The sequence below is a fragment of the Lagenorhynchus albirostris genome, chromosome 2, assembly GCF_949774975.1.
Source record: "Lagenorhynchus albirostris chromosome 2, mLagAlb1.1, whole genome shotgun sequence".
In the NCBI taxonomy this organism is placed as follows: Eukaryota; Metazoa; Chordata; class Mammalia; order Artiodactyla; family Delphinidae; genus Lagenorhynchus; species Lagenorhynchus albirostris.
In genome coordinates, this window is record NC_083096.1 from 161,715,715 (window position 1) to 161,740,850 (window position 25,136).

Genomic DNA, 25,136 nt, shown 5'->3' on the forward strand with positions numbered 1-25,136 from the left:
GGCCTGGCTCTCTTCTCTGCTCTCACTACGCAGACACTTGGAGTTGGTCGTCTGTGCAGCCAGTGCAGGCCTGGCACAGAGTCAGTGTCCACGAATGCTCGGTGGGTGAGTGAGAAGAGCAAGGGTGGAGCAAGGGGCCAGGCTGGGCCAGGCAGCTGCTGGACTGGATGGAGTGAGGTGGGGGTTTGGGGGGGGCGTGGAGTAATACCTGGCCCCAAAGGGGCCTGCATACCAGGACGACTGTGGTCTCGTCTCCTTCAGAACAGGAGTCCTCTGAACCTGTGAGGGACTCAGGCCCGGAGTCTACACGATGGGTAACAATCATCACAGTTAACCTGGCTTTACCTATAGCTGTCGGCCAGGAAATGTTCTGAATGCTTTACACATCTTCCGTCATTTAGGCCTCACGACACCCCCATGAGGTAGGTACTATTATCATCATCCTCATTTTACAGATGGAGACATTAAAGCACAGAGAGGTTAAGTGACTTGCTGATGGTCACACAGCTAGTAAGCATTAAAGGTCAAATTCAAACCCACACAGTCTGGCTTCTGGGCCACACTTTTAACCACTACACTGTATAGCTTCTCTGGGAAGAAACAGCAAGAATCTGGCCTTGGGATGAAACCAAGGACTTAATAATTATCCTAATAATGACAGATGTGGGTAGAGCACTCCACAGTTTAAAAAGCATATTATAGTATAGCAGTTGCTTTCACGGTTGTGATCTTACTTCATCCTCTAGTTTCTCTGGGAAGAAGATAGGACATTATCCTCTTTTTGTCAGTGAGAAATTAAGATCCCAATAGGGAAAGTGACTTGTCCAATTAATGATAATTTACTGAGCACTTACTATATGCAAAGTCCTTTACTCACATTACCTCACTGAATCCTCACAACCCCAGGAAGTGGCTGTTAGTAATAGTAGTATTCCCACTTTGCAGGTAAGGAAACTGAGGCTCCAAGAAATGACTTTCCCAGGTCCCACAGCTTGTACGTGAGAGCTGGGACTCCATCCCAGGTCTGCCTGACTCCAGAGCCTGGGCTGATAACTCCTGGGCTCTGTTCTCAGTCCCATTCTGGACAGATGTTAACTCCCGATTGTTTTTGTCAACCTTCTGGTCTTTGCCACCTGCCTCCATCCTCATAGCCACTCCTGAAATTCTCCGCACCTCCTTAATGAATTCTCCCTGCCTAAGTGCCTGCTCCATTAAGGTGCTTTCTGCCATGAGTTTTTGACTTAATTATGTGGTGTCATTCATTATACTTAATGGGGAGATCTGGTTAATCACCTTTATATTTATCCAAATGTCCATTTGTCTGCAGCTGGCGTCTCCTGGGAGAGCCTGGTTTTTGGTGGGTTTTCTCCATCTGGGTTGTCTTCCCCTCCACCCTGTCTGAAGTGCTTCTCTCTGGAGGGCGCCCTCCTCCTAGGCCTTCACTGCCCGCTCCGGAGCCTGTTGGAGGATTGGCACTGGGGTTGTGCCAACAGTTTGGACACGGGGACAGGGGCAGAGGTAGAGAGGGCATCTCTAAGAAGGTGGGATTTCTAGGAGAGTGGGACCGCGAGCATGGAGAGGGACTCTGGGCCCTGCCCTCAGCCGTCCAAGGAAGGCCTCTGCGTCTCCACCTGATTGCCCACCTCCAGCCTCCTCCCCAGCCAGAGAGCCCCGTGCTTTGAAGCATCCAGCTTCCATGTCCCTCTGCTCAAACATTCCCTGGCTCCTGGGGCCAGGGGGATAAAGCTCTAGGTCTGAGGCCCAGCCCAGTGTTCCCACCCTGCCACCCCTCATTTCATCCATCCAGAGCTGTCCCCAGGCCCATAAGTGGTCCATACCCTTCCACATCTGGGGTGACCGGCTTGTCCCAGTTTGCCTGGGACTTTGGGGTTTATCCACTCAAGTGCTGCACCTCAAGAAACTCCACAGCCCCAGGCCAACCAGGACAGTTGGTCACCCCGCCCACACCTCAGGGGTTTTGCCCATGCTCATTCATCCCCTCGTAATTTCTTCTTTATTTTGTTTTCTTATAAAAGTATTACTCATCAATGTAACAACCTTACAGAAATATCTCTGGTTGACTCTCAAAGACCCCTTCCAATTCCACTCTCCAGAGTTAACAGTTTGATGATTCTTTTTCTTTCTTTTTTTTTTTTGTGGTACGTGGGCCTCTGCCTGTTGTGGCCTCTCCCGTTGCGGAGCACAGGCTCCGGACGCGCAGGCGCAGCGGCCATGGCTCACGGCCCAGCCGCTCCGCGGCATGTGGGATCCTCCCGGACCGGGGCACGAACCCATGTCCCCTGCATCGGCAGGCGGACTCTTAACCACTGCACCACCAGGGAAGCCTCTTTTTCTTTCTTCTACACAAAAATAAGATCATACATCTCAAGTGGCCCTGCAGCCTTTTCACACCACGCAGGTTGGCCCTCGTTCCTCACCATTGTAACGGCTGTATTGGTTTCATCACAGGGAGGTGCCATAATTTACTGTGTGTCCTTCTGATGGACATCCAGAGTGTTTGCAGTGCTGTTGGTTTTTTTTTTTATAGTCAGTTCAAGGCCACATTTAAATATCACCTCCTCTGTAAACCCTTCTTTGGCCCTCAAGGTGGTCTCAGGTTTCTTTCTTATTACTGTCATTATTTTAATAATAACAGTTAACATTTAAGTAGTGCTTACTATGTCAGGCCCTTGACATACATTATCTCATTTAATTTTCATGACTCCAAGAAGTGTGGCTTGTTATCCCCATTTTACAGATGGAGACACTGAGGCTCATTTGGAAGATAAACCCAAGCAGTGTGACTCCAGAGCATGCCCCAAACTGCCTCACATGGTTTTCCAAAGGGTGCGCTGGAGTGGGTGGTGCTGGGGGCCGGGGTGAGGCCAGATGCCCTCTGTTCCCCTGCTTCTCAGCTGTGCACCAACCAGGTCAAAGCCCAGAGGTGTTGCTGAAAGGCCAAAGCTGGTAGCCTGCAGCTTCTAATCCACTTCCAGCCAGGACCCAGAAATTAAGGTTGAGGGAGGGCCTGGTGGGAGGAGCCTCCTGGGGGAGAGCAGGTTCCTGCGGGCTTTTATGGGCCTGTAAGAAGGGCCTGCCCCACAGGCAGGAAGCAGAGCGCTCCAGGAGTGGAGATTTGGGGGTTGGAGGAGTGGGGTGAGGCCTGGACTTGGGAATGAATCTAGAAGACCCCTTGATCTTTTTTAAAATATATATATTTATTTATTTATTTATTTGGCTGCGCCAGGTCTTAGTTGCGGCAGGCAGGATCTTTTAGTTGCGGCATGCAGGATCTTTTAGTTGCGGCATACAGGATCTAGTACCCTGACCAGGGATGGAACCCGGGCCCCCTGCATTGGGAGCTCGGAGTCTTAACCACCGGACCACCAGGGAAGTCCCGGTGTTGATCTTCTCAACACCGCTGTGAAGTAGGCACCTTGTGCCCATTCTACAGAGCAGGAGACTGAGTCACAGAGAGTCACTGGCCTGAAGGCCCTTCTCTGCACTGCCCACACCACCTCCCAGTCTGGCGCCTGTGAGTTTGGACCAGATGGTCGATGAGGAGCTAGGCACCCCATGAGATTAGAGGGACCCTTTGATTTTAGACTGACCTTGATATCACCCTGGGCTGCTAGGCCCAGGTGTTATGCAAATTAATGTAGATATATGCTAATTAGACCACTACCAGACCTGTTGTTCTAATGGAGCTGCCAGCTCAGAGGTATAGTGGGATAGGTCTGCCCAGAAGGGGCCTGAGGAGCCCCCCAGCTGTGGACGGGTCAGTAATCACTGGGGTGAGGGGATGGGGTTGCCATGGAGACAGGCCAAGCCCCAGCCGCTGCCTCCTGACAGGTTCAGGGCTGGCCAGACCAGCCCATTGAGACAGTCCTGGGCCTCTCTAACAGCTCCAGGCATGGTCTCTGAGGGCTAATTACGTGGAAGGTAGTGACCAGCTGCTCCCTGGCTCCCCCAGGCCCAGCTGAGGTAGGGGGCTGGGCCATAGTGGGAGGGTGTGAGGACAGACAGATGGCAGTCTGAGGACTTGGGGGCTGGGGAGCTGTCCTAGGAGGAGGGCGCAGCACTGAGCGGAGGAAGGTTACCCTTGAGAGCAGAAGGTGCTATGCAGCAGGGCTGTAGGGCTGAGAGTAGCCTAGTCTCAGAGCACCACTTGGTGGGGAGCCAAGGGCTCTGCCCCAGCAGACCGGCTGCAGACTCAGCTCTTCCGTGTGCCCGTGGGCGAGCCCCTTGGCTTTCCTCATCTATCAGTAGGGGGAAGATTAAGAGATGTGACCCAGGAATTCCCTGGTGGTCCAGTGGTTAGGACTCTGCGCTTCCACTGCCGGGGGCCTGGGCCTGCAAGCCACTCAGCACAGGCCAAAAAAAAAAAGAGAAATGTGACCCGAGTATGAGGGGTAGTATACAGTAGGTACTCAATAAATGACTCTACAATTCTAAGACCCATTGGGAGAGGTTAGTTTAGTTTTGTTGTTTGGCCGCATCGCGTGGCTTGCAGGATCTTAGTTCAACCAGGGATTGAACCCAGGCCCTCGGCAGTGAAAGCACAGAGTCCTAACTACTGGACTGCCGGGGAATTCCCTAGTTTTCTAGTGGGAAAGAGCTTCCTCTCTTCTTGCCCCTTTCCCACTTCCCCTGCTCTCTGGCCTGGGGCAGGTGTTCTGATGACTGCACTGAGGAGGCTACGGGCAGGACTGTCATCCCGTGAGGACAGGAGCTGGGCCCTCTGTATTCACCACTGAGTTCTCAGCACTAAGCCTAGAAAAGACGCTCACGAACTGTTGGTAGAACGAATGAATGAATTGGTAGAACGAATGAATGAATTGGTAGAATGAGTGAATGAATTGGTAGAATGAATGAATGAACAGGTGTGAAGTACTCAGGACAGTGCCTGGCACTAATAGGTTAATAAACATTAGCTGTTACTTCACTGCCCATGGGAGGCTGGGCTGGGCGGCTCATGAGAGGCCCTTTGATGCAGACCAGGTTCTGCCCCCGCCTCCACTCTGTCCCTTCGTATGCCCGTGACTGTCTCTGGAGAGATGTCTGGTGAGTGGGAAGAGCAGTGGGTGTAGAGACAGGGCTCAGACCTTAGCTCTGCCACATCCTGTCTGAGTGACTTCAGGAGATTCAAGTGACCACACTGAGCCTCCTCATATCAAGGTGGCCACACAAGGGCTGTGGGGAGAGGGCTGATGGCACCTGGAGGAGGGGTGATGGTGGATCTGTGTGTAGTCAGGGAGAGGCAGGGCTCTGATGACCCAGGCAGAACCTAGAGGCAGGCTGTACCAGGGACTGGCAGAACCACCTTCTGGTGAAGACGGGCCATTAGGCTCTCAGCAGAGGTCACAGGACCCCAAGGGCAGTCCCCCTGAAGGCATGCGGGCTGCAGCAACACCAGGCCTAGATAGCGACTTGGAGCGGCAGAGGCCCCCATTGTACAGATGAGAACACTGAGGCCCAGAGGAGTCTTGCCCTGGATCCCAAGGCACATTCAGATCCTCTGAGCCACCCAAGTGCTCTTTCACACAGTCTAACAACGAGTCAACAACATCTTACAACATTTCTCTTAACTTTTTAAAAATTATAGCTTTGTTTTAAAACATCTTAGAAATACCAAAGTTTATGTATTTAAAAGTAAAAGTTTCCCCCTTCCCGCTCCCTAGAGAGAGGTTCTCAACCATTTGTTATGTTTCCCAGGCTCTTGATTCTGCATTTACAATCACACACATTTCATGTGTCTTTTTTTTTTTTGCTTTTGTTTTTTTTACATAAATGGAATCATATTGTTCTGCAGCTTGTTTTGGTTTTTTTTTTTTCACTTAACTCTGATAGCCTTGGCCATTTTCCAGCAGGATCTAGGCTGGGACAGAGAGAGGCAGAAGGGCTGTGGGAGCCCTGGAAAAGAAAGAGAGAGAATGTGTGCGTATGTTGGGGGTAGAAAGAACTCCCCACAGGTCACTATGCACAGTGGGTGGGAAACCAGGCAGAGAAGCCCCCTTCATCAGCTCCCAGAGGACTGTGGTATCTTCTTTAGACTAGAACTCTATGGAGCCGAAACCACGCCAGCTTGCTCATTGCTGTATACTCTGGCCTGGCACGTAGTAGGTGCTCAAGAAATATTTGTTCGCTGAATTGAGTCCCTTTTAGGCCCATCTTCCCTGACCCTGGCAGAGACTACCTGGTCTCCATGACTGTACTCCTTTTAATCTCTTGCTGGGTGTTTATTTCAACTCATACTCAAATGGTATGGACGCCAGATGGACCCTGGAGATGGGGACAGAGCTCAGAGAAAGAGAGAAGACCCTCTCCTTAGACGAGTCACTGCCCCTCTCTGCTGTCAGTTTGCTCACCTCTCTAATGAGGGGGTTGGACCAACAGATCTCCAGGGGTCCTTCCAGTTCTGCCATCTGCAGCTTCAGTCCCACTACCTCATTTCACGGATGAGGGGCTGAGTCGAGTTTAATTTTGTCAGCTGCCTCAAATCCATTGGGAAAAGGGGGGCTTGAGTTTGGGGATGCAGCAAAGGCTGTAGTCATATCCTGAACACCAACTGTGTACCAAGTACCGGGATGAGAGCTTTACATGCACTGTCCAAATCCTCAGGACGTTTTCCCAGAAAGGGGAGTAACTTGCCTGAGGTCACACAGTGAGTCAGGGACTGAGCTGGGAATGGAACTCAGGTGTGCCTGACCCCCAATGGCGGGTTCTTCCCACCTCAGCATCTGTGTGAACTAATGTCAGTAAAGGAGACCAGGCGCGACCAAACTATTCTCCAGAAACTTCAGGAGCCCCTTCCTCGTCATTCCCCAGACAGCCTGACTTCTGTATCTAAGTCCCCTGGCGATATGGCTGGAATTTTGGACAGGAAAGTAGTTGACTTGCAGAACTGGCTGGCAAGGGCTTGGACACAAGAGGCTTCTGTTGGGTTCTGTGGCCCCGAGCCCAGCCCTCTGCCCGCCCTCTCCCCCAGCCGGCTTCCTGGGGGCCGGGGTGGCCCATCTGCATTATTCATTTCTCCCTCCCTATCCCCAACCCCCCACCTGGTGTTGGGCTCCTGGGGTTGGCGTCTAGACAGACAAGAGCATCCTACTGAGAGCAGAGGCAGCCCTGACTCAGGGCTGAAAGTTCCCATGGCAACTGCATCCCCCTCAGCTGGCAGCTACCCAATAAATAAATAATCAGGGATGGGGGTGGGGAGCTAAGGGCAGGGGGAGGGGCAGCAGGGGAGCCTCGTGGAAGCCTCACTCTGGAAACAGGGGTGGGTTAGGCTTGAAGTAGACTGGGGGCTGGTATTGCAGTTGGCCAGGTGAGAGAAGGTAGAGGGAGGAAGGTGGCCAGATGTGAGAGAGATTCAGAAGAGCAGAGAGCCAGTTGATGACAGACTGGGAACGCAGGTGAGCAGGAAGAACAGGGCCTACAGCTTACCGTTCTTGGTCATGCAGCCGGACACATCATGGGGCCCACATCACTGCAAATGGACTAGGTTTGGATGTATTAAGTTCGTGATGAACCGTCCAATGGGTACTTCGTTATAAAGGGGCTGGAGGCTGAAGGAACTGAAGCTGGGAGGGGGGGGACATGCATTTGCTGGGACACGTGGAGTGTGAAGAGGGGCTGGGCTGTGGCCCTGAGGTGCTCTGATACTTAGGGGCCTGCCTGCGCAGGAGGATAGGCTGCACCGGAATCAGGCCAAGGAGGTGGAGAATGTGTGCTCCAGGCACGGCTCTCGCCGCTGGAAATGCAGCAGTGAACATCCCCACTCTCGTGGAGTTTGCCTTCTAATGCAGGAGACAGTAAATAAGGAGTGAATAGTATGTTAGTCGGTGATAAGTGCCGTGGAGAAAATAAAGCAAGGGGGGAGGCAGGGAGCTCGGCAGCGGAATGTAATTTCAAATAATGCTGACTCTCCTCACAACCAGATGAAGGAAGTACCATGAATCATACCCATTTTGTTGGTGAGAAAACTGAGGCACAGAGAGGTTAAGTGACTTCCCAGAGTTGTAGAAAAACCAGCGGCACCAGGATTCTAACCCAGCTCTGCTCCTAACCCCTGGACCAAATTGTAGCAAGTGGCTGGAGGGGTGAGTAGCAGGGAGGGCATGGAGACCTTTAAACAGTTGTGGATGTGAGAGCATTGGACTAGATAAGGCATTAGTTGGAGGCCCAGGAGTTATGCAAATTAATGTAGATGTATGCTACAAATTAATGTAGATGTATGCTAATTAGGCCACTAATTATTAGACCATTATTTTTTTTTGTTTTTTGCTTGTTTGTTTGTTTTTTTGGCGGTACACGGGCCTCTCGCTGTTGTGGCCTCTCCCGTTGTGGAGCACAGGCTCCGGACGCGCAGGCTCATCGGCCATGGCTCACGGGCCCAGCCGCTCCGCGGCATGTGGGATCTTCCCGGACCGGGGCACGAACCCATGTCCCCTGCATCGGCAGGCGGACTCTCAACCACTGCGCCACCAGGGACGCCCAATTTATTTTATTTTTTTAAGTAGAAGAGGCTTAAGCATGTTTAGGAGCCAGTGGGAAGGATTCTGGGCAGGGGAAGAGATTGGGTTTACAAGAGATCGTGGATGATGTGGGCTCCCGAGTAGGTAGGAGACAGGGTTCAGAATGCAGGAGGAGGCATTGACCTTTAGTGCGGGGAGGGACAGAGTGTCAAGTATAGGGGGTGGGGGGAGACCAGGTCTTTACCAGGGTGGGGGCGAAGGGGACCCAGGAGGGTTGAGGACAGCAAGAAGATCTGAAATATTAGGAGTGAGTTCCTCAGAGAAGCCTAGTTGGGTTGTGGGACAGCATCGGGGAGCTTCTTGTAGTCGATTATTCCGGATCTCCAGTGGCCCCAGTCTGCCCCGTGGAGTGACTTTCTCCAGAAGTGCTTGGCTGCTTTGCGAGAACTGAGAAAACTATTAATTGGGTTTATCCAGGTGTGGGCTTTTCCTCACAGGCGTGATGAAAAGGCAGAGGAGTATGACAGTTTGGGTTACAGGCAAAGCTGATGGTGAAGTGAGGGGTCATGTGGTCCCAGCAGGCTGATGGGCCCGTCATCATCGTGAAGGGTGTTGGGAAGAAGCTGGGGTGTCTGAGAGGGGCTCTCAAATTGGCGACTTTGGAGGCAGGGCCGTTATGGGTGATGACACATTCCAAGAAGTGGCCATGGACAAGGAAGAATGGAAGCAAAGGTCATGGGAGAGGACTTGAGAGGTTAGGGTGCTGGAGGGGGTGGCCCCCAGATGTCAGAGTCGACCAGGATGATGCAGCGGTCGTGGGGTCGTTTTCAAGGAAGGGACAAGACCCGGAGGCCAGTGGATGGTGAGTCCAGCAGTGGATGAGGGTGGGATAGCCACTGGGTCGCACAGTTCTGCAGGCAGTTTGGGGACCCCAGAGGATACCAACCCCACCTTTGGGCCTGAGGAGCATGGGATGAGAGAAGAGAAACAGAGTCACTGAGAAGACTACAGGGAAAACAGCGTCCTTGGGTGCAACGTTTAAGGGGTGGGGGGACCCCTTAGGGAAGGCGCCGAGGACGTAGAGACACTTGCTGGTGTGGAAGGGGTCATGAAAGGGGGCCGGGGGCCAGGGGAGGGCTGGGTCAGAGGAAGCGGCATAGAGCGTTGTGGAGATCAAGGGCAGAGAGGACCAATGGGCAGGAAAGTGGGCCTTACTCTGTGGGCATTGACAGATCCAGACAGGGCTGTGAGGCTGGGGGGACTGGACCTCATCTGTCTTTCTGGGACTACAGTCAGGGGACTCATCCCGCTTATCTGGGGTCCTTGTGACCGGGGGATTGGCTGACCCAGAGGCCATAAGGATTACCCCAGGCTCTCTGGGCTGCATTGATGACAAGAGTGATTCGACCAGATTTGTGCTTTACAAAAAGCATTCGGTAGGTTGGTAGGCAGCCTCCTTCTGCCAGGAGATGAGGCGGGAGGCTACAGCAGTTGCCCACAGAAGCTTCTGCGCTGGCCCACTTAGGAGAGAGACCCAAGAAGCCAGCCTCACCTAACTTGTAGGCTAACCAGGAAGAAATATCCCTGAAGTCACTTTTTTAAAAAAATAATTAATTTGGCTGCGTTGGGTCTTTGTTGCTGTGCGTGGGCTTTCTCTAGTTGTGGCGAGCAGGGGCTACTCTTTGTTGCAGTGCGCGGGCTTCTCAGTGCGGTGGCTTGTCTTGTTGGGGAGCACGGGCTCTAGGCTCACGGGCTTCAGTAGTTGTGGCTCGTGGGCTCTAAAGCACAGGCTCAGTAGTTGTGGCCCATGGGCTTAGTTGCTCTGTGGCATGCGGAATCTTCCCGGACCAGGGCTCGAACCTGTGTCCCCTGCGTTGGCCAGGGGATTCTTAACCACTGCACCACCAGGGAAGCCCACCGAAGTCACTTTTTCCCTCTCAATGCACGTGTACTTGAACTTTTTGCAACGGAGTAGGTTGCTATTGTCTCCACACAGGTCCTCCCATCAAAGTGAAAAAGACACTCTAGGCACTTCCCTGGTGGTCCAGTGGTTAAGACTCCGCACTTCCAGTGCAAGGGGCACAGGTTTCATCCCTGGTTGGGGAAGTAAGATCCCACATTCAGAGCAGTGCGGCCAGAAGGAAGAAGAAAAAAAGAGACTCTCCAAGGCCAGTTATGATTTACCACCGCTGCAGCCCTGAGATTATTGTTTCTAAACCATTGCAACCAGATGGGGAAGATATTCCTCCTATTTTTTGTTCTTATCTTTATTTGTTAATTACCTGCATGTCACTGCTGCAGAAGCAGGAGTTCTGGAATATTTGCCTTTGTTTTTGAATAAAAGATAACAACTTTAGAATTGGGGTTATTTATAAGACACTGAATCTCAATTAAACTATTTATTTATTTACATCGATTTCTGCACTCACCATTGGAGGGAGAGGCAGAGGTTATCCCGCTGATCACAGTGGTTTTTAACTGTCCAATTTTCCATCCGTCTCCCCTCCTAGGCTCTGAGTTCCCAGAGGGCAGGGACTGCAACGTATTCATTTCAGCATATCCGCGCCAGCACAGGGTCTGACACAGACTAAACGTTCTGTGAATAAGTAAATGATGTACCCTGGATGGATGAGGGCATGTCAGATGTCAGATGGAGGAGTAAATGGATGTGGATGGCGTTTTGATGAATGAGTGGGCAGTTGTTGGATGGGAGGCTGGAGGGAGGCTGGAAGGATGGCTCAGAGTGACAAGAACAGCCAGTGTTCCATATTCAGTGGAAAGAGAGATCCCTTTGGGCCAGTCAGGAGGTCTTCCTAGGAACGGAGAAAATTGTGCTATGTTTTGAAAACCAAGGAGGACTTGGATGTAAGGAAAGGGAAATGATGGTGGATCCTCAACTGTTATTTCAGCTGCTTGGGGGCAGGAACTGGCTGGGAATAAAGAATTGAGCCAGATCCTAGCAGCCTTCAAAGCCCAACTAAGAAGCTTTGACTGTTAGGTCTCCTACTAATTAACCCCCATATATGAAGTCTAATTATTAGTTTATGTGATGTCTCCATATCCTCACAACAACTTCTCAGGGGAGGGATTATCTTCCCCATTTATAGTTAAAGAAATAGGCTCAGAGAGGGAAAGTAATTTGCCCTAAGTCACACAGCAGAACTGCAGTTTGAACTTGAGTTTTGGTGACTACAGTGCTGCTCACTTTATCAATGAGGTCCCTGAGAACACAGGAGTTTTGAGCTAGGGCCAGAGTGGGGGTAGGCGTGATGTCAGGTTTAGGTAGTTGTATCCAGGCAGGGTGTCTCCCCAACTACACTATGAGCCTGGGCAACTCTGGCTCACCCTCCTTGCCAGGACCCTGTACCAGCTGAACCGAGAGCATCCAGCTGGACCGCAAACCACCAGGACTCCCTAAGGCCTAACAGAGTCAGGGTAGGAAGGAGAAGAGAAGTGGGGCAGGAGCTGTGGGGGGGAGGGGAAGCAGCCTGGGGAGTTTCTCCCCCACGGTTGGCAGGCCACTGGATTCAAAACCAGAAGGGCCCTTAGAGGTCATTTCGTCTGGCAGCCTCTGTGTAAGAGGATCTCATGACCCACAGAGCAGGTAGCCTGCCCAAGTAAGCCAGGAACCAGTGTCAGACGCTCAACCAGAAACCACATGTCTTAACTCCCGAGCCAGTGCCAACTGGGAAAGGTGGTGTGTTGGTGCCAAGGTGGGACAGGAGGCAGACAAAGGCAGAATGGCTGTCTGGCTCTGCCACCAACCTGCTGTGTGACCTTGGGCAAGTCACTTCCCCTCTCTGAGCCTCATGGTTTCTTTCTTCTGAGTTAATGATCTCAGCAGTGCCTTTCTGCCAAGAAGTATCCAGTGAGAGATGAACTTGGAAGGCTCTTTACAATCTGCAGAGCTCTGGGAGGGGAGTCACCAGCAAGAGGCAGGCTGGTGCCAGGTGGGTGGGTGCCAGGGTTGGGCCTGCAGCTTCCTGGGTCTCTGCCCAAGCTTTGCCATCTGTGTGGTACCATCAGCTCCATCTCCTCTTGCCTCCCTGCCAGGAAAAAGGCTTCTGGGATCTTCTTACTTTATCAGGATCTTCTTTCTTCCTCCCTAGGCAGACCCTCTTCTCTCTCCTTCTATGTAGTCAGGACTCTTGGGTGCAAGTGACAGAATCAGAAGTACAAGGAGGGAGAATTTGTTTAGGCATGGCTAGATCCTCAGACCTAAAACGATGTCTCCCAGACACTCCCCTTGTTTGTTCACTCTTCCTTCCTCACTCTCTTTCCTTTAGCTTTGGCTTCCTCCTCAAGCTGGCTGTCCCCCAAGTGGTGGCAAAGACAGCCACCAACAGCTCTCAGCTGACACTATGCCCATCCAGGTATCTTGGCAGGTGGCATCTCTGTCCTGATGCCCCAGCAAGTATCCAGGATAACTCTCAGGGCGCAGGCTGAGTGCCCATCCCTGGACAGATCACTGTGTGTTGCCTATTTGCTTAGACTTGGGTCACTAGCCCACTGCAGAAATTAGAAGTGGGGGGACTTCCCTGGTGGCGCAGTGGTTAGGAATCCGCCTGCCAATGCAGGGGACACGGGTTCAAGCCCTGGTCCAGGAAGATCCTACATGCCGTGGAGCAACTAAGCCCGTGCGCCACAACTACCGAGCCTGCGCTCTAGAGCCCATGAGCCACAACAACTGAGCCCGCATACCACAACTACTGAAGCTCACGTGCCTAGAGCCTGTGCTCTGCAACAAGCGAAACCACTGCAATGAGAAGCCCGCGCACCGCAACAAAGGGTAGCCCCCACTCGCCGCAACTAGAGAAAGCCTGCACACAGGAACGAAGACCCAAGACAGCCAAAAATAAATAAATAAAATAAATAAATTTATTAAAAAGAAATTAGAAGTGGGCTCAGCCCCACCCAAGCCACATGGACTGAGGGTCTGGGAGGCAGTTTCCAAAACAAAGAGATAAGTTCTGTCAACAGAAGAAGGAATATGGGACAGTCAGTAACAACTGGTATCCTTGGTACCTTTGTTCCTAAATGTATCAGCTGAAAGGTTGAACCAGGGGCTTCTGGAAAGGGAGTGTTGACTGAGTCCTATATCAGTTACCTTTTGCTGCATAACAAATCCCTCCAAAATGCAGTGGTTTAAAACAGCCATTTTAGGGAATTCCCCGGTGGTCCAGTGGTTAGGACTCAGCACTTTCACTGCCATGGTCCTGGGTTCGATCCCTGGTTAGGGAAATAAGATCGTGAAAGCCACGTGGCACAGCCAAAAATTGAAGAAAAATAATAATAAAAAATAAAACAACCATTTTATTTAGCTCACGATTCTGTGGGCCAGCTGGGAGATTTTTTGGTCTGGCGACCTGTCTTTGGTCAGTTGGTGGGCTGGCTAGCATCTGAATGATCTAGGATGGCCTCACTCGTGTGTGTTGATGGTTGACTGTCTGTCAGCTGGGGTGCCTTGGTTCTTTTCTTTGTGGCCTCTCTTCCTCCAGCAGGTCGGCTTGAGCTCTTTCACAAGGTGTTCTCTGTGTTACAAGTATAACAAGTGGGCAAGCCCCAATGCACCGGCGTTTTTCAAGCCTTCACTTGCTTCCTCTTTGCTAAAGTCCCCTTGAACAAAGCAAGTCACGTGACCAAGCACAAAATTAGTGTGGGAGGGCACTGCTAAAGAGCACGGAAGTAGGAAGAGAAAGAATTTGAGGCCAATTGTGCAACCTACTACAGCTCCCTCAGGGACAGGGAGTGAAAAAAATCCCTTTGTAGCCCATGGATCCCGTGGGCCAGGGCAACCTCCAGATAGGGGTCCTTGGAAGAACGTGACTGAGCCCCCAGGCTTCCCCGGGGTCTCCAGGGCCCTGGCTCAGCCCTAGGCCAGAGCTAGGGGGAGGCAGTCTGGATCCTGACCACGGGCAGAGACCCGCCCCCCAGGAAAAGTATAGATGCCAATGGGGAGGCTTCTTGGCAGGGAGGAAGGCGTTCTGAACCCCGGCTCCCATCTCCCTTTAGCCCACCCCAAAGTGATGAACAGGGCTCTGTCCCGCTCATCCTCACAGACCTGTCCTCACTTCCCAGCATCCCTTTGGTACTGCGGGGCTGGGATGGCTCTGAGACTTGTGTATAATCAGGTCATGGTTCCTCATCACCATGGTAACTGGTGTCACCTGCTCCACAGGGTTGAAAAGGAGTACCTGTCCTCCTTTTTTAGGTGGTGACTGTGGCCTCAGCCTGCTCTTTCCCACAGGTGGCTGCGTTGGAGCGGCAGATCTTTGACTTCCTGGGCTACCAGTGGGCTCCTATCCTAGCCAACTTCCTGCACATCATGGCAGTTATCCTGGGCATCTTTGGTACCGTGCAGTACCGCTCCCGGTACCTCATTCTGGTATGGCTCACTTGGCCTCTCCACAAGCCAACCCCCTCTTCTCATCCCCATCCGTTCCCACCTTGTTCTCCAGCCAAAGCTGCCCACCACCCTGGGCACCTAGACCCCTGCCACTGGCTGGGCTCCAGCCCAGCTGGTGATGTGGATGTTCAAATCCCAATGCTTCTTTGCTCAGTGGAGACAAAATTAGTATTTTTCCTAAAGAATTTTCTACAGAAAATTCCAAATATTAACAAGGTATATCATTTAGTGAGTGCCTACCATATTCCAGGCACGTGCTAAGAGTTTTCACCTGCTTTACTTATCTTTACGACAGCCCTGCGAAGTATATCTTATCTCCATTTTGCAGATGAGGAAATGAGGCTCAGAAAGGTGACAAGGCTTCCTAAAGTCACACAGCTAATAAGTGGCAGGGTTAGAGCATCCCGTCCAGAGCGAAGGCTCCTGCCGCATCACCATGCTGCCCAGTAAGCCCGTGCAAGGGATGGACTTTGTCTTGTTTGGTTTCTCAAGTTGCTTCAGGAAGGCTTGGCTTCTGTCCCTTGATGTTCATCAAAAATGTGGTCTAGTGTGGCTAGTGTGGCCTTGAGGCCAGTGCCTCCCGTGCCCCAATCCCAGGAGTGCATTATGTCCCTGGCTCCCTCCTCCTACTTCCTCTTTTCAAGCTCTGGTCCTTGATTATCAAACTCCTGTTTTCAACTAGTCTCATCCTTGTCCCTTGCTCTTCCTCAGTGACTCATTTATACACCTCTCTTGAGGGAAAAGGCTTTCCGATAGATTTACGACAGAAATGCTTGACACCCAAAGTAACAATGCCATGTTAAGTCATGCCCCCCCCAGAGCCCACTCGCGCTCATTGTAGGGCTTCTCCACACCTCCCACAGGCTCAGTTCCAGAAGCCAGGTGAACAGGGCCCTTCCAAAGCTCTCCCTCACCTGAGATAAGAGGACCCTTCTCTCCAGTTCTCAGGAAAGCCCCCGGCACCACTGTAAACGGCACTGTCTGCCAGACGGCTGCCACTGGCTTAGGCATAGATTTGGGTGGAAATATCCAGCTCCTCTCTAGTTATTTGCCATGGGTAGGATGCCATCTGGTGTCTGTGGTTCTCTGCAGAGTGGATAGGATTAGCTACCAGAGGACTTAGGTTTGCATGCCAGCCCTACCTCTTCCTAGCTGTGTGATCTTGGAAAATGTCAACCTCTCTGAGCCTTTACTTAGTTATCTTTAAAGAGAAAGACAGCGCCTTCCCTGCAGGGCTCTGGAAAGGACTGGATGGTTGTAAAATGATGTGTAAACTATATTGCTTTCTGAGTGAGGCATTGTCATAGTTTCCCCTGCAAAGGTCTCCTCCGTCCATTGACCCGCCCCATCCCCACTCCTCCAGGCCCCACCCTGATCCCACCTCTGCTTTCCCCAGTATGCAGCCTGGCTGGTGCTTTGGGTTGGCTGGAATGCGTTTATCATCTGCTTCTACTTGGAGGTTGGACAGCTGTCCCAGGTAAGCCTCAGGCCTGGCAGTGCCAGAGAGCAGAGACTGACCTTTCCCATCCCCTGCCCCAAGGGCTCCTGTGGTGTGGGTCTCAGGGGCAGCATCTCTTGAAGAGACCGCCCTCTACACATTCGAGTAATCTGTGCTCCCTATCCCCTATCTCTACGTTTTCATTTCTGGCATCCTCTGTACTTCTTAAAAACAAGTGATGGGGAATTCCCTCGCGGTCCCGAGGGTGGCTTACCCTCTCTGAGCTTCAATTTCGTCATCTAGTAAGTGTAGTGAATAGAAACCCCAATTTCATGTGGTTGCTGAGGGGATGAAAGGAGATCGAACGTCTCAGTGCTTGGCACCAAGTCAGCATGCAGTGAATATTTGTTAACAGACTGCCTGAGTGCATGGACTGAGGAAAACAGATGCACACGTGGGTAAGAACTTCTGATGTAGGCCAGCCCCTTCTCCATTTCAAACGGGGAGACCAAGGTCTAAAGAGGTTTGCCCAGGGTCACGCACAGGGAGCAGTGGAGAGGCTGAATGGGCTGTGAAGGGGTCTGTATTGAGAATTTCACCAACAGCTGGATAATTGGACCCCGTCACCATTAATGTCCCTTCCAGCCCTGAAATTCTGAGACTCCTGTGGGTTTGAAGCAGCCCCTTCCATCTCTGATAGAGGAGTGAGGCCTGCATGGTCATCAAGCGCCACCTACTGGCCAAATGTAGACTTGCAGATACAGACTTCCATACCTTTCGCAAATCAAGCCAGGAAAGGAAGCTGTTACAACAACCCAGGTGTGAAGCAGACCTTATATAAAGTCTTCTGGAGGGAATTCCCTGGGGGTCCAGTGGTTAGGACTCGGCACTTTCACTGCCGGGGCCCGGGTTCGATCCCTGGTCAGGGAACTAGGATCCCACAAGAAGTGCGGTGCTGCCAAAAAAAAAAGAAGTCTCCTGGAGCCTGGGGAGGATTTCCGCCCCACTCCCACCACCTCCGGCCCAAGCTCAGTATCCTAGGCCCCTCTGCCCCTAGGACCGGGACTTCATCATGACCTTCAACACATCCCTGCACCGCTCCTGGTGGATGGAGAACGGGCCAGGCTGCCTGGTGACACCTGTCCTGAACTCCCGCCTGGCCCTGGAGGACCACCATGTCATCTCGGTCACCGGCTGCCTGCTTGACTATCCCTACATTGAAGCACTCAGCAGTGCCCTGCAGATCTTCCTGGCTGTGAGTTCTCCTGTCCCCCTGCCTGTCTCAGCCCTGCCCTAGGCACTTTACACACACAGTTCCATGATCCTCTTTCCTCTTAACAAGCCAGTAAGGTATTGCCCAGGTCCAACTGGGGAAACTGAGGCTCAAAGAGGTAAAATAATTACTTGTCCAAAATCATACTCCCAGAACGGAGAATAGAACCAGGTATATTAAGTTTAAGGCGCAGTCATTTGACTTGGAGTTGTTATGGGTTTGCCTTCCTCTTAGCACACATGGACCCCCCAGTGGGGGTGGGCAGGGCCAGGCAGGGGGTGAAGGAAGAGCTTCCCTCTCCTCCCTCCCTCCCTCCCTGACGCGCTGTGTCCTCCCCCAGCTGTTCGGCTTCGTGTTCGCCTGCTACGTGAGCAAAGTATTCCTGGAGGAGGAGGACAGCTGTGAGTGCGGAGCCCCTAGGGAACTGGGGAAACCTGGCCGCGTGCCACCCCACGCAGTCAGCACCCTGGACAGGGGCCAGAGTAGGAGGGAGCCCTGGGTTACTTAAGGCAGCGGTCCCCAACCTTTCTGGCACCAGGGACCGGTTTCATGGAAGACAATTTTTTCCGTGGACAGAGGGTGGGGGTGTGCTTTCAGGCTGATTCAAGTGCATTGATTTGTTATGGTCTCTGTGCAGTCAAACCTCTCTGCTAATGATAATCTGTATTTGCAGCTGCTCCCCAGCACTAGCATCACGGCCTCAGCTCCACCTCAGATCATCAGGCATTAGATTCTCGTAAGAAGCGTGCAACCTAGATCCCTCACATGCGCAGTTCACAGTAGGGCTAACGCTCCTATGAGAATCTAATGCCGCTGCTGATCTGACAGGAGGCGGAGCTCAGGCGGTAATGCGAGCGATGGGGAGCGGCTGTAAATACAGATGAAGCTTCGCTTGCTTGCCTGCCGCTCACCTGCTGTGCGGCCCAGCTCCTAACACCAGTACCGGTCTGTGGCCTGGGGGTTGGGGATCCCTGGTTTAAGGGGCCCCTCTGGGGGCTGGGGAAGAAGAGGCAGCAGGGTGAGTGGGGATCTGCATAGCCAGCCCGTTCTGGGCTGAGGCCCAGACGTCCAAGTGCCCAATCCAAGGCTCCAGCACTGCCCCCCTACCTGCCCCTCTTAGGCCCCTTCCTGTCGCTCTGAGGGGCTCCACAGCCCCACTCCTGTCAAGCACCAACCATTCCCAGTTCGTCCCACTCCCCCCCCCAACAGGTCTTGCCTCTCCACACCCTTCTCCCTTAAAGGGCCACCCTCCCCATCCACCCCCCAGCTCTCTATCCTCTTGGGCCTTGGCCCGTCCATCAGGACACTGGAACAAAGCCCAACCCCTAAGGCCCTGTACAGGGTCTGGCCTCAGATCCCTCCCTTTCAGGACCCAGCCCCCTTCACAGGCCCGTCTCTAACCACGTGCCATCTGCCCTTCCGCAGTTGATTTCATCGGCGGTTTTGACTCCTATGGATACCAGGCGCCGCAGAAGACGTCGCATTTACAACTGCAGCCTCTGTACACGTGGGTCATGGCGCGCAGCAGGGTGGGGTGGAGGGACCCCGGATCGGGCGTTAGTGTAGGAGAAAGAAGGGGAGGGAGGAGCGGAGAGGGCAGCCGGATCTCTCCGCCTCCCTACTTAGGGGTCCACTTCCCTAACCTGCCTTTGTTTCCTGCAGGGCGGGGTAGTAGCTTCTGCCCCACGACCACCCCCGCGGCTAGACAGACCGCCGCAGCCGCGAGCTCTGGCCAAGATGGCAGGCGTGCTCCCTGGCGGCTCGCTGACCGGACTGCAGCCTGGGTCGGCTTGACATGGGTCCGAAGCAGACATGGACTTGGCGCTTAGCCGCCTGGACTTAAGGGGTGGGGCGGGGGTGGGGCGGGGGAGGGGGTTCGCGGGGTTTGTATTTTTTTATTTCCACCTTGGCGTGTGCCGGAGCCTCCCGCCCTTCTCCAGCCTCTCCCTTTCACCCTTCTTCACCCAGCATCCTGTCCCCTGTCCAGAGAGAAAGGACAGGACAGACAGACTCACCCCCATCTCACCACATTCATTCACCAGCCCTGGGGAAAGTTACCCTGAACTAGAAGCAGGAGTTCTGGGTTCTAATCGCAGCTCCATCACTAACTCTCTATGTGACATCTGGCAAAGCCCTTACCCTCTCTGGGCCTCAGTTTCCGACCTCAAATAATTAAAATAATCCCTTTGTAAATGGAGCTCTTTCTAGCTTTTTCATTTGACTCTCAATTCCCTGGACTATACTGGCATTTTACATAATCCCCATTTTGCAGATACGGAAACTGAGGCCCAGAGATGTAAAGCAATTTGCTTGAGGCCACACAGCTGGGCTTTTGGTGGCGGCAGGCCTTGAATATGATCTGTAGTTTCAGACTCCAAAACCCATTTCCAAGCCCCCTTCCAGCTTGGACACTCTAGAACCCATGTGATATACACCACATTCACATACCACCACCACCACTTGCTAACTCCTCTCTTAAAGCAATATATTCGTTCTCTTGTTGGGAACAGGATGGACGGATCCCAGAGCCCTGAATTCAGCCTGACCCACAGGGAAGCCTTCTTAGACTCGGCCTCTGTCCACCCTTGGCAAAGCTTTCAAGCTCTCTCTAGCAAAGGGGGGACACGACTCAGTCGCCCCACCCTCTTCCACGTCCCTGAGCCTGCTGCACCTATGATCCCCCACCCCTTCAGCAACTCTGCCAACCCCTGGTGGCTCCATCCACCTCACCAGTTGGAAGACCTGTGGTTCCGGAGTGGAAAAGGGCTCATCTGTGCTGCCTGGTCAACAGTGTTCAAAGATCACCAGTGTTGATGATCACGCCGGTGTCCAGAAGCAACCTCTAACAAATCCAGAAGTTGTTCTGAAGAGGCGGAATGGGGGTGGGGGTCATAGTGGGGGGTCTGGAGGGCCAGCACCCTTCCTTAAGAGCAAGTAGAGATGAGGGCCCATTCTCCTCGCCTCCCTCCACAGACCCCTCTGAGGACCCTGCATCCTGTGCACTGGCTGGTGAATCTCAGGGCAGAAGGATCAGGCCTCAGCTTCCAGTTTGTGAAGTAGGAGTGGTCCTGGCTTAGGAAGGAGGGTGGGAGGCACGGGGGAACCAGATGGAAATATAGACGGCTGCACACCTGAGCCCATCCATGGGGACCATTCCTTGCTCTCCACCCTCTGATCTAGCATTCCCTCCCATCTAAGGCCAAAATATCCTGAACTTGGACCCCACCCCACCATCCCATCTGCAGGTCTGTGCCAAAGAGCCTAACCCAGGAGTCCCTCTGGTCACTACAGGGCCCAAGGTCCCAAATGGTGAGCCTGTTAGCTATGGGTACAGCTCAGGAGGGCAACAGTTCCCTTCAGGCCTGGCTGCTGCTCTGCTCCTGGACCAAGTCCTGCCTCCAGCCCTCTCTTCTCAGAGCCACCCCCAGCCAGCTGTCATCTCACCCCCAAGCCCCTTTCTACTCAACGACTTGAGCCACTGGTGCTTTGAAGCCTTTTGTTTTTGTAAGATGGTTTTTTCAAGGAGACTGTTTTCTTCTCACTGGGACCTTGCAAGGCAGGGAGTGTTGCCCTGGTTTCTGTGCAGGTGGGTTGATTAAAGATGGTGTTTTCCGACTTCCCTGGTGGCGCAGTGGTTAAGAATCCGCCTGCCAACGCAGGGGACATGGGTTCGAGCCCTGGTCCGGGAAGATCCCACATGCCACGGAGCAACTAAGCCCGTGTGCCACAACTACTGAGCCTGCACTCTAGAGCCCGTGAGCCACAACTACGGAGCCCATGTGCCACAACTACTGCAGCCCTCGTGCCTAGAGCCTGTGCTCTGCAACAAAGAGAAGCCACCACAATGAGAAGCCCATGCACCGCAACAAAGAGTAGCCCTCGCTGCAACTAGAGAAAGCCCGTGCGCAGCAACAAAGACCCAACACAGCCAAAAAATAAATTAATTAAAAAAAAAAAGTGGTGTTTTCTTCTCTATCTTTCTGTCCTCCTGCCCTGTGAGTCGGCAGGGTCTTCTAAGGGAGAAGTCTTTGCATGGAGGGTGGGCAGAGGTTGGGAATCTGTCATTGTCATTATCAGACATTGCTGGGGCACTGGCCTGTCCCTCTGGCTGGCTGTGTAGCTTTGGGCAAGTCACACTCCCTCTCTTTCCTCATCCATAAAATGCAGAGAAGGGATTAAATCAGTGGGTTCCCAAAACTGGCTTTGCAATCCCTTGGAGAGCTTTCATTTTTCCGATTAAGTGCATTTTAAGGTTATGCTTTCAAATATCCTTTGCATCCTGGTTCTGTCCTCTTCCTAAAAATTCGGTTCCTGACTTGGAATAAGCTGGCAGACAGTACTTTAGACACAGATTCCTGCATCCCAACTGGGACATCCTGGCTCCTTTTCTGACTGTACAAGAAGAATCAGTATTTTGAATTTTAAAATTTTACTTTTGTGTGTGAGTAGGTAATAAGTATATGTGGTACAGGATTCAGAAAGTTCCAGGGGGCTATGTACTCTTACTTATTTTTCATATCTTTCCGAAGATAGTCAAAAATTTTTTATATTAAAAAATTTTTCACACAAATGGTAACATATTTTACTCACTCTTCAACTCCCTGCTTCTCTCACCTAACTCTGAATCTTGGAAATCTTCTCCCAATAACACACGTGGCGCTACCTCCCATTCTTCCACAATGACTTGGTAGAATTGGGATTTTTAAGATCCCCAGGTGACCTTGATGCAGTTAGGGGCCAAGAGCCAGAGTTCTACATAAGGATGCCCAGGTCCACTATTCAAACCTCTGTGGACCATTCCTGGTCGCGGAGTCAGAGGGAAATAAGGAGTTTATGGTCTAGTGGGGAGCCTAGGGGGTGAGCAGGCAGAAGTTGACGCTGATAGCAGGTGGTCGATGCCGAGGACAGTTTAGCGTGAAAGGTGGTGGTTAGTAGGAGCTCGGGAAAGAGGTGATCTGAGCATCCTGGATGGACCGACAGCATGAGCAGAGGTGTGGAGGGAGGAAAACCCGTAGTATCTGGGGTAAACATGGCCAGAGACGAACTAGCTGGAGGGAGCCTCAGTGGGGAATGTATTCATTTTCTATCGCGGTCATAAGTTATCACAACTTTAGTCTCTTAAAGCAGTATACATTTGTTATCTTACAGTTCAGTAGAAGTCCAACATGGGTCTCACTGGGGTAAAATCAAGATGTCTGGAGGGCTGCATTTCTTTCTGGAGTCTCTAGGGGAGAATCTGTTTCCTTTTCTAGCTTCTAGAGGCTATGTGCATTTCTTGGCTCGTGGCCCCTTTCCTCCATCTTCAAAGTCAGCAACATCACAGCCCTCTGACCTTTTGGATTTTTCCCTGGCCGTGCAGCATGTGGGATCCTAGTTCCCCGACCAGGGATCGAACCCGCGCCCCCTTGCAGTGGAAGCGTGGAGTCTTAACCATTGGACCACTAGGGAAGTCCCAATCTCTGACCCTTTTTCCATCACATCTCTCTAACCACAGCCAGGAAAGGTTCTCCACTTATAAGGATTCGTGTCATTGGATTGGGCCCACTCGAGTAATCCAGGATAATTTCTTCCTCTCAAAGTCCTTAATTCCATCTGCAAAGTCCCTTTTGCCATATAATGCATTCACAGGTTCCAGGAATTAGAATGTGAACCTCTTTGCGGGGCCATTGTTCTGCCTTCCCAGGGAAGGAGTCGTGTCCAGAAGCCCTGAATGTCAAACCAGAGTACATCGGCCTGGTGTGATGGCAGAGGGAACTATTGAAGGATTTTGAGCAGAAGCTACTCAATTAGAACTGTTCTGTAGAGAGAACTGGCAGGGCTGGAAGGGTGGGTTGGAGAAAGGAAGCAGGAAGCAGTGTTTTGTCTGGAAGAGGCCTAGGGTTTCTTACTTCCCTGTGTAAATGTGTGTTCTTGTGGGTATGTGTGTAAACTTGGGAGGTAAATGTCAGCATGAACTTCAGGTGTCAGACATCCCTGGGTCCCCGTTCATCACTCTGGAACCAGTCAAGCTGGCCTTCCCACAAAGCCCCGTGGGGCTCCTGCCATCCTGGGGCCATCTCCCGGCAACCTCTGCACGTTCGAATAATCCAGGTAGGACATACCTTCCAATAACAGCTGGGTCATAACGGTGCCCAAGTCATTCTTTTTTTTTTTTTTTTTTTGATGTGGACCATTTTTAAAGTCTTTATTGAATTTGTTACAATATTGGTCTGTTATACGTTTTTGTTTTTTTGGCCCCAAGGCACGTGGGATCTTAGCTCTTGACTAGGGATCGAATCCATACCCCCTGCATTGGAAGACGAAGTCTTTTTTTTTTTAATGTTTTCTTTTTTTTTTTTTAAGAAGATGTTGCGGGTATGAGTTTATTAATTAATTAATTTATTTTTGCTGTGTTGGATCTTCGTTTCTGTGTGAGGGCTTTCTCTAGTTGTGGCAAGCGGGGGCCACTCTTCATTGCGGTGCGCGGTCCTCCCACTATCACGGCCTCTCTTGTTGCGGAGCACAAGCTCCAGACGCGCAGGCTCAGCAGTTGTGGCTCACGGGCCTAGTTGCTCCGCGGCATGTGGGATCCTCCCAGACCAGGGCTCGAACCCATGTCCCCTGCATTAGCAGGCAGATTCTCAACCACTGCGCCACCAGGGAAGCCCGGAAGGCGAAGTCTTAACCACTGGACCACCAAGGAAGTCCCCTCAAGCCATTCTTTGAAGCACTAGAATACAAATTCCCCAAGGTGCATTTGACAAGCAAGCATAAGAGTCTCCTGGGATTTGTAGACAGACTAGTGTTTGCTTGAATGCGTTGGAATTGGGTCTTGCTGTTTCTAAACAGACTAGGCATGAGGGAGGGCCTGACACCAAGACCTTATTGCCTTATAAGATTCAGTACTCCACAGGCATGGCCCTGGACAGGGTTTCTCAAACTTGCAGAGCGTAAGCATCTTTTAAAAATCCAAATTCCTGAGCCTGATCTGAGCCACATTGAACCCAACATCTGGGCAGTGGAAGGAACTTGTGATTTTCACTAGTGCCCCAGGTGATCCAGGTTTGGGAAATCCTAGACCCAGGTAAAGAGGCATTCAAACATTTTTGAAACTTGCCCTCCTCCAGTGTCATGGAAGGCCTACCAAATTACGCCTGCCAGCTCCCTCACATCAGAACTCGACTCTAAGACTCTCTCCCCCAAGTTTAATTGCATTTGTTAATAATTGTTATAGTCTTAAATTTTTAAAAAATGGGTTAATAATTTCAAAGTCTAGGATCAACTCTTGAACTTAAACTGACTACTTTACCACTTGGTTAGTTTGAGCAAAGGCAGGTCTGAGTCTGCCTGCCACCACCTGTGCCGGGGACCACACCCCACCCTGAGCCTTGCTTCCAGGGATTCAGCGATTCAACCAGACTGATCAGGCCCAGGCCGACTGGGGCTGCAGAGAGAGCCCTGTGCTGGGCATCCAATACTGAAATACTCCAAAACTGAAGTCTGAGTTCTTCCTCTGCCCCTTTCTCATCCTGGGACCTGGGGCCACTCCTCCCGCCTCCGGTCTTG

At 52.0% G+C, this 25,136-nt stretch overlaps 1 protein-coding gene across 5 annotated transcripts in view; it reads left to right on the forward strand.

Moving 5' to 3' along the window:
• The window catches only part of NKAIN1 (sodium/potassium transporting ATPase interacting 1), a 42,058-nt gene extending 22,629 nt beyond the window's left edge, over positions 1-19,429 (forward strand). For 4 of the 5 annotated variants that reach the window (XM_060142726.1, XM_060142728.1, XM_060142729.1 and 1 more), the window contains 5 exons: positions 14,722-14,859; positions 16,277-16,357; positions 17,376-17,573; positions 19,017-19,098; positions 19,254-19,429. In XM_060142726.1, the coding sequence (XP_059998709.1) occupies positions 14,722-14,859; positions 16,277-16,357; positions 17,376-17,573; positions 19,017-19,098; positions 19,254-19,420 (666 nt within the window). In that variant the 3' untranslated portion in view covers positions 19,421-19,429. Of the gene's footprint in view, positions 1-14,721; positions 14,860-16,276; positions 16,358-17,375; positions 17,574-17,931; positions 17,993-19,016; positions 19,099-19,253 lie in introns of all 5 variants that reach the window. The other variant, XM_060142727.1, reaches the window with a different exon arrangement.
• The last annotated feature ends 5,707 nt before the right edge of the window (positions 19,430-25,136 follow it).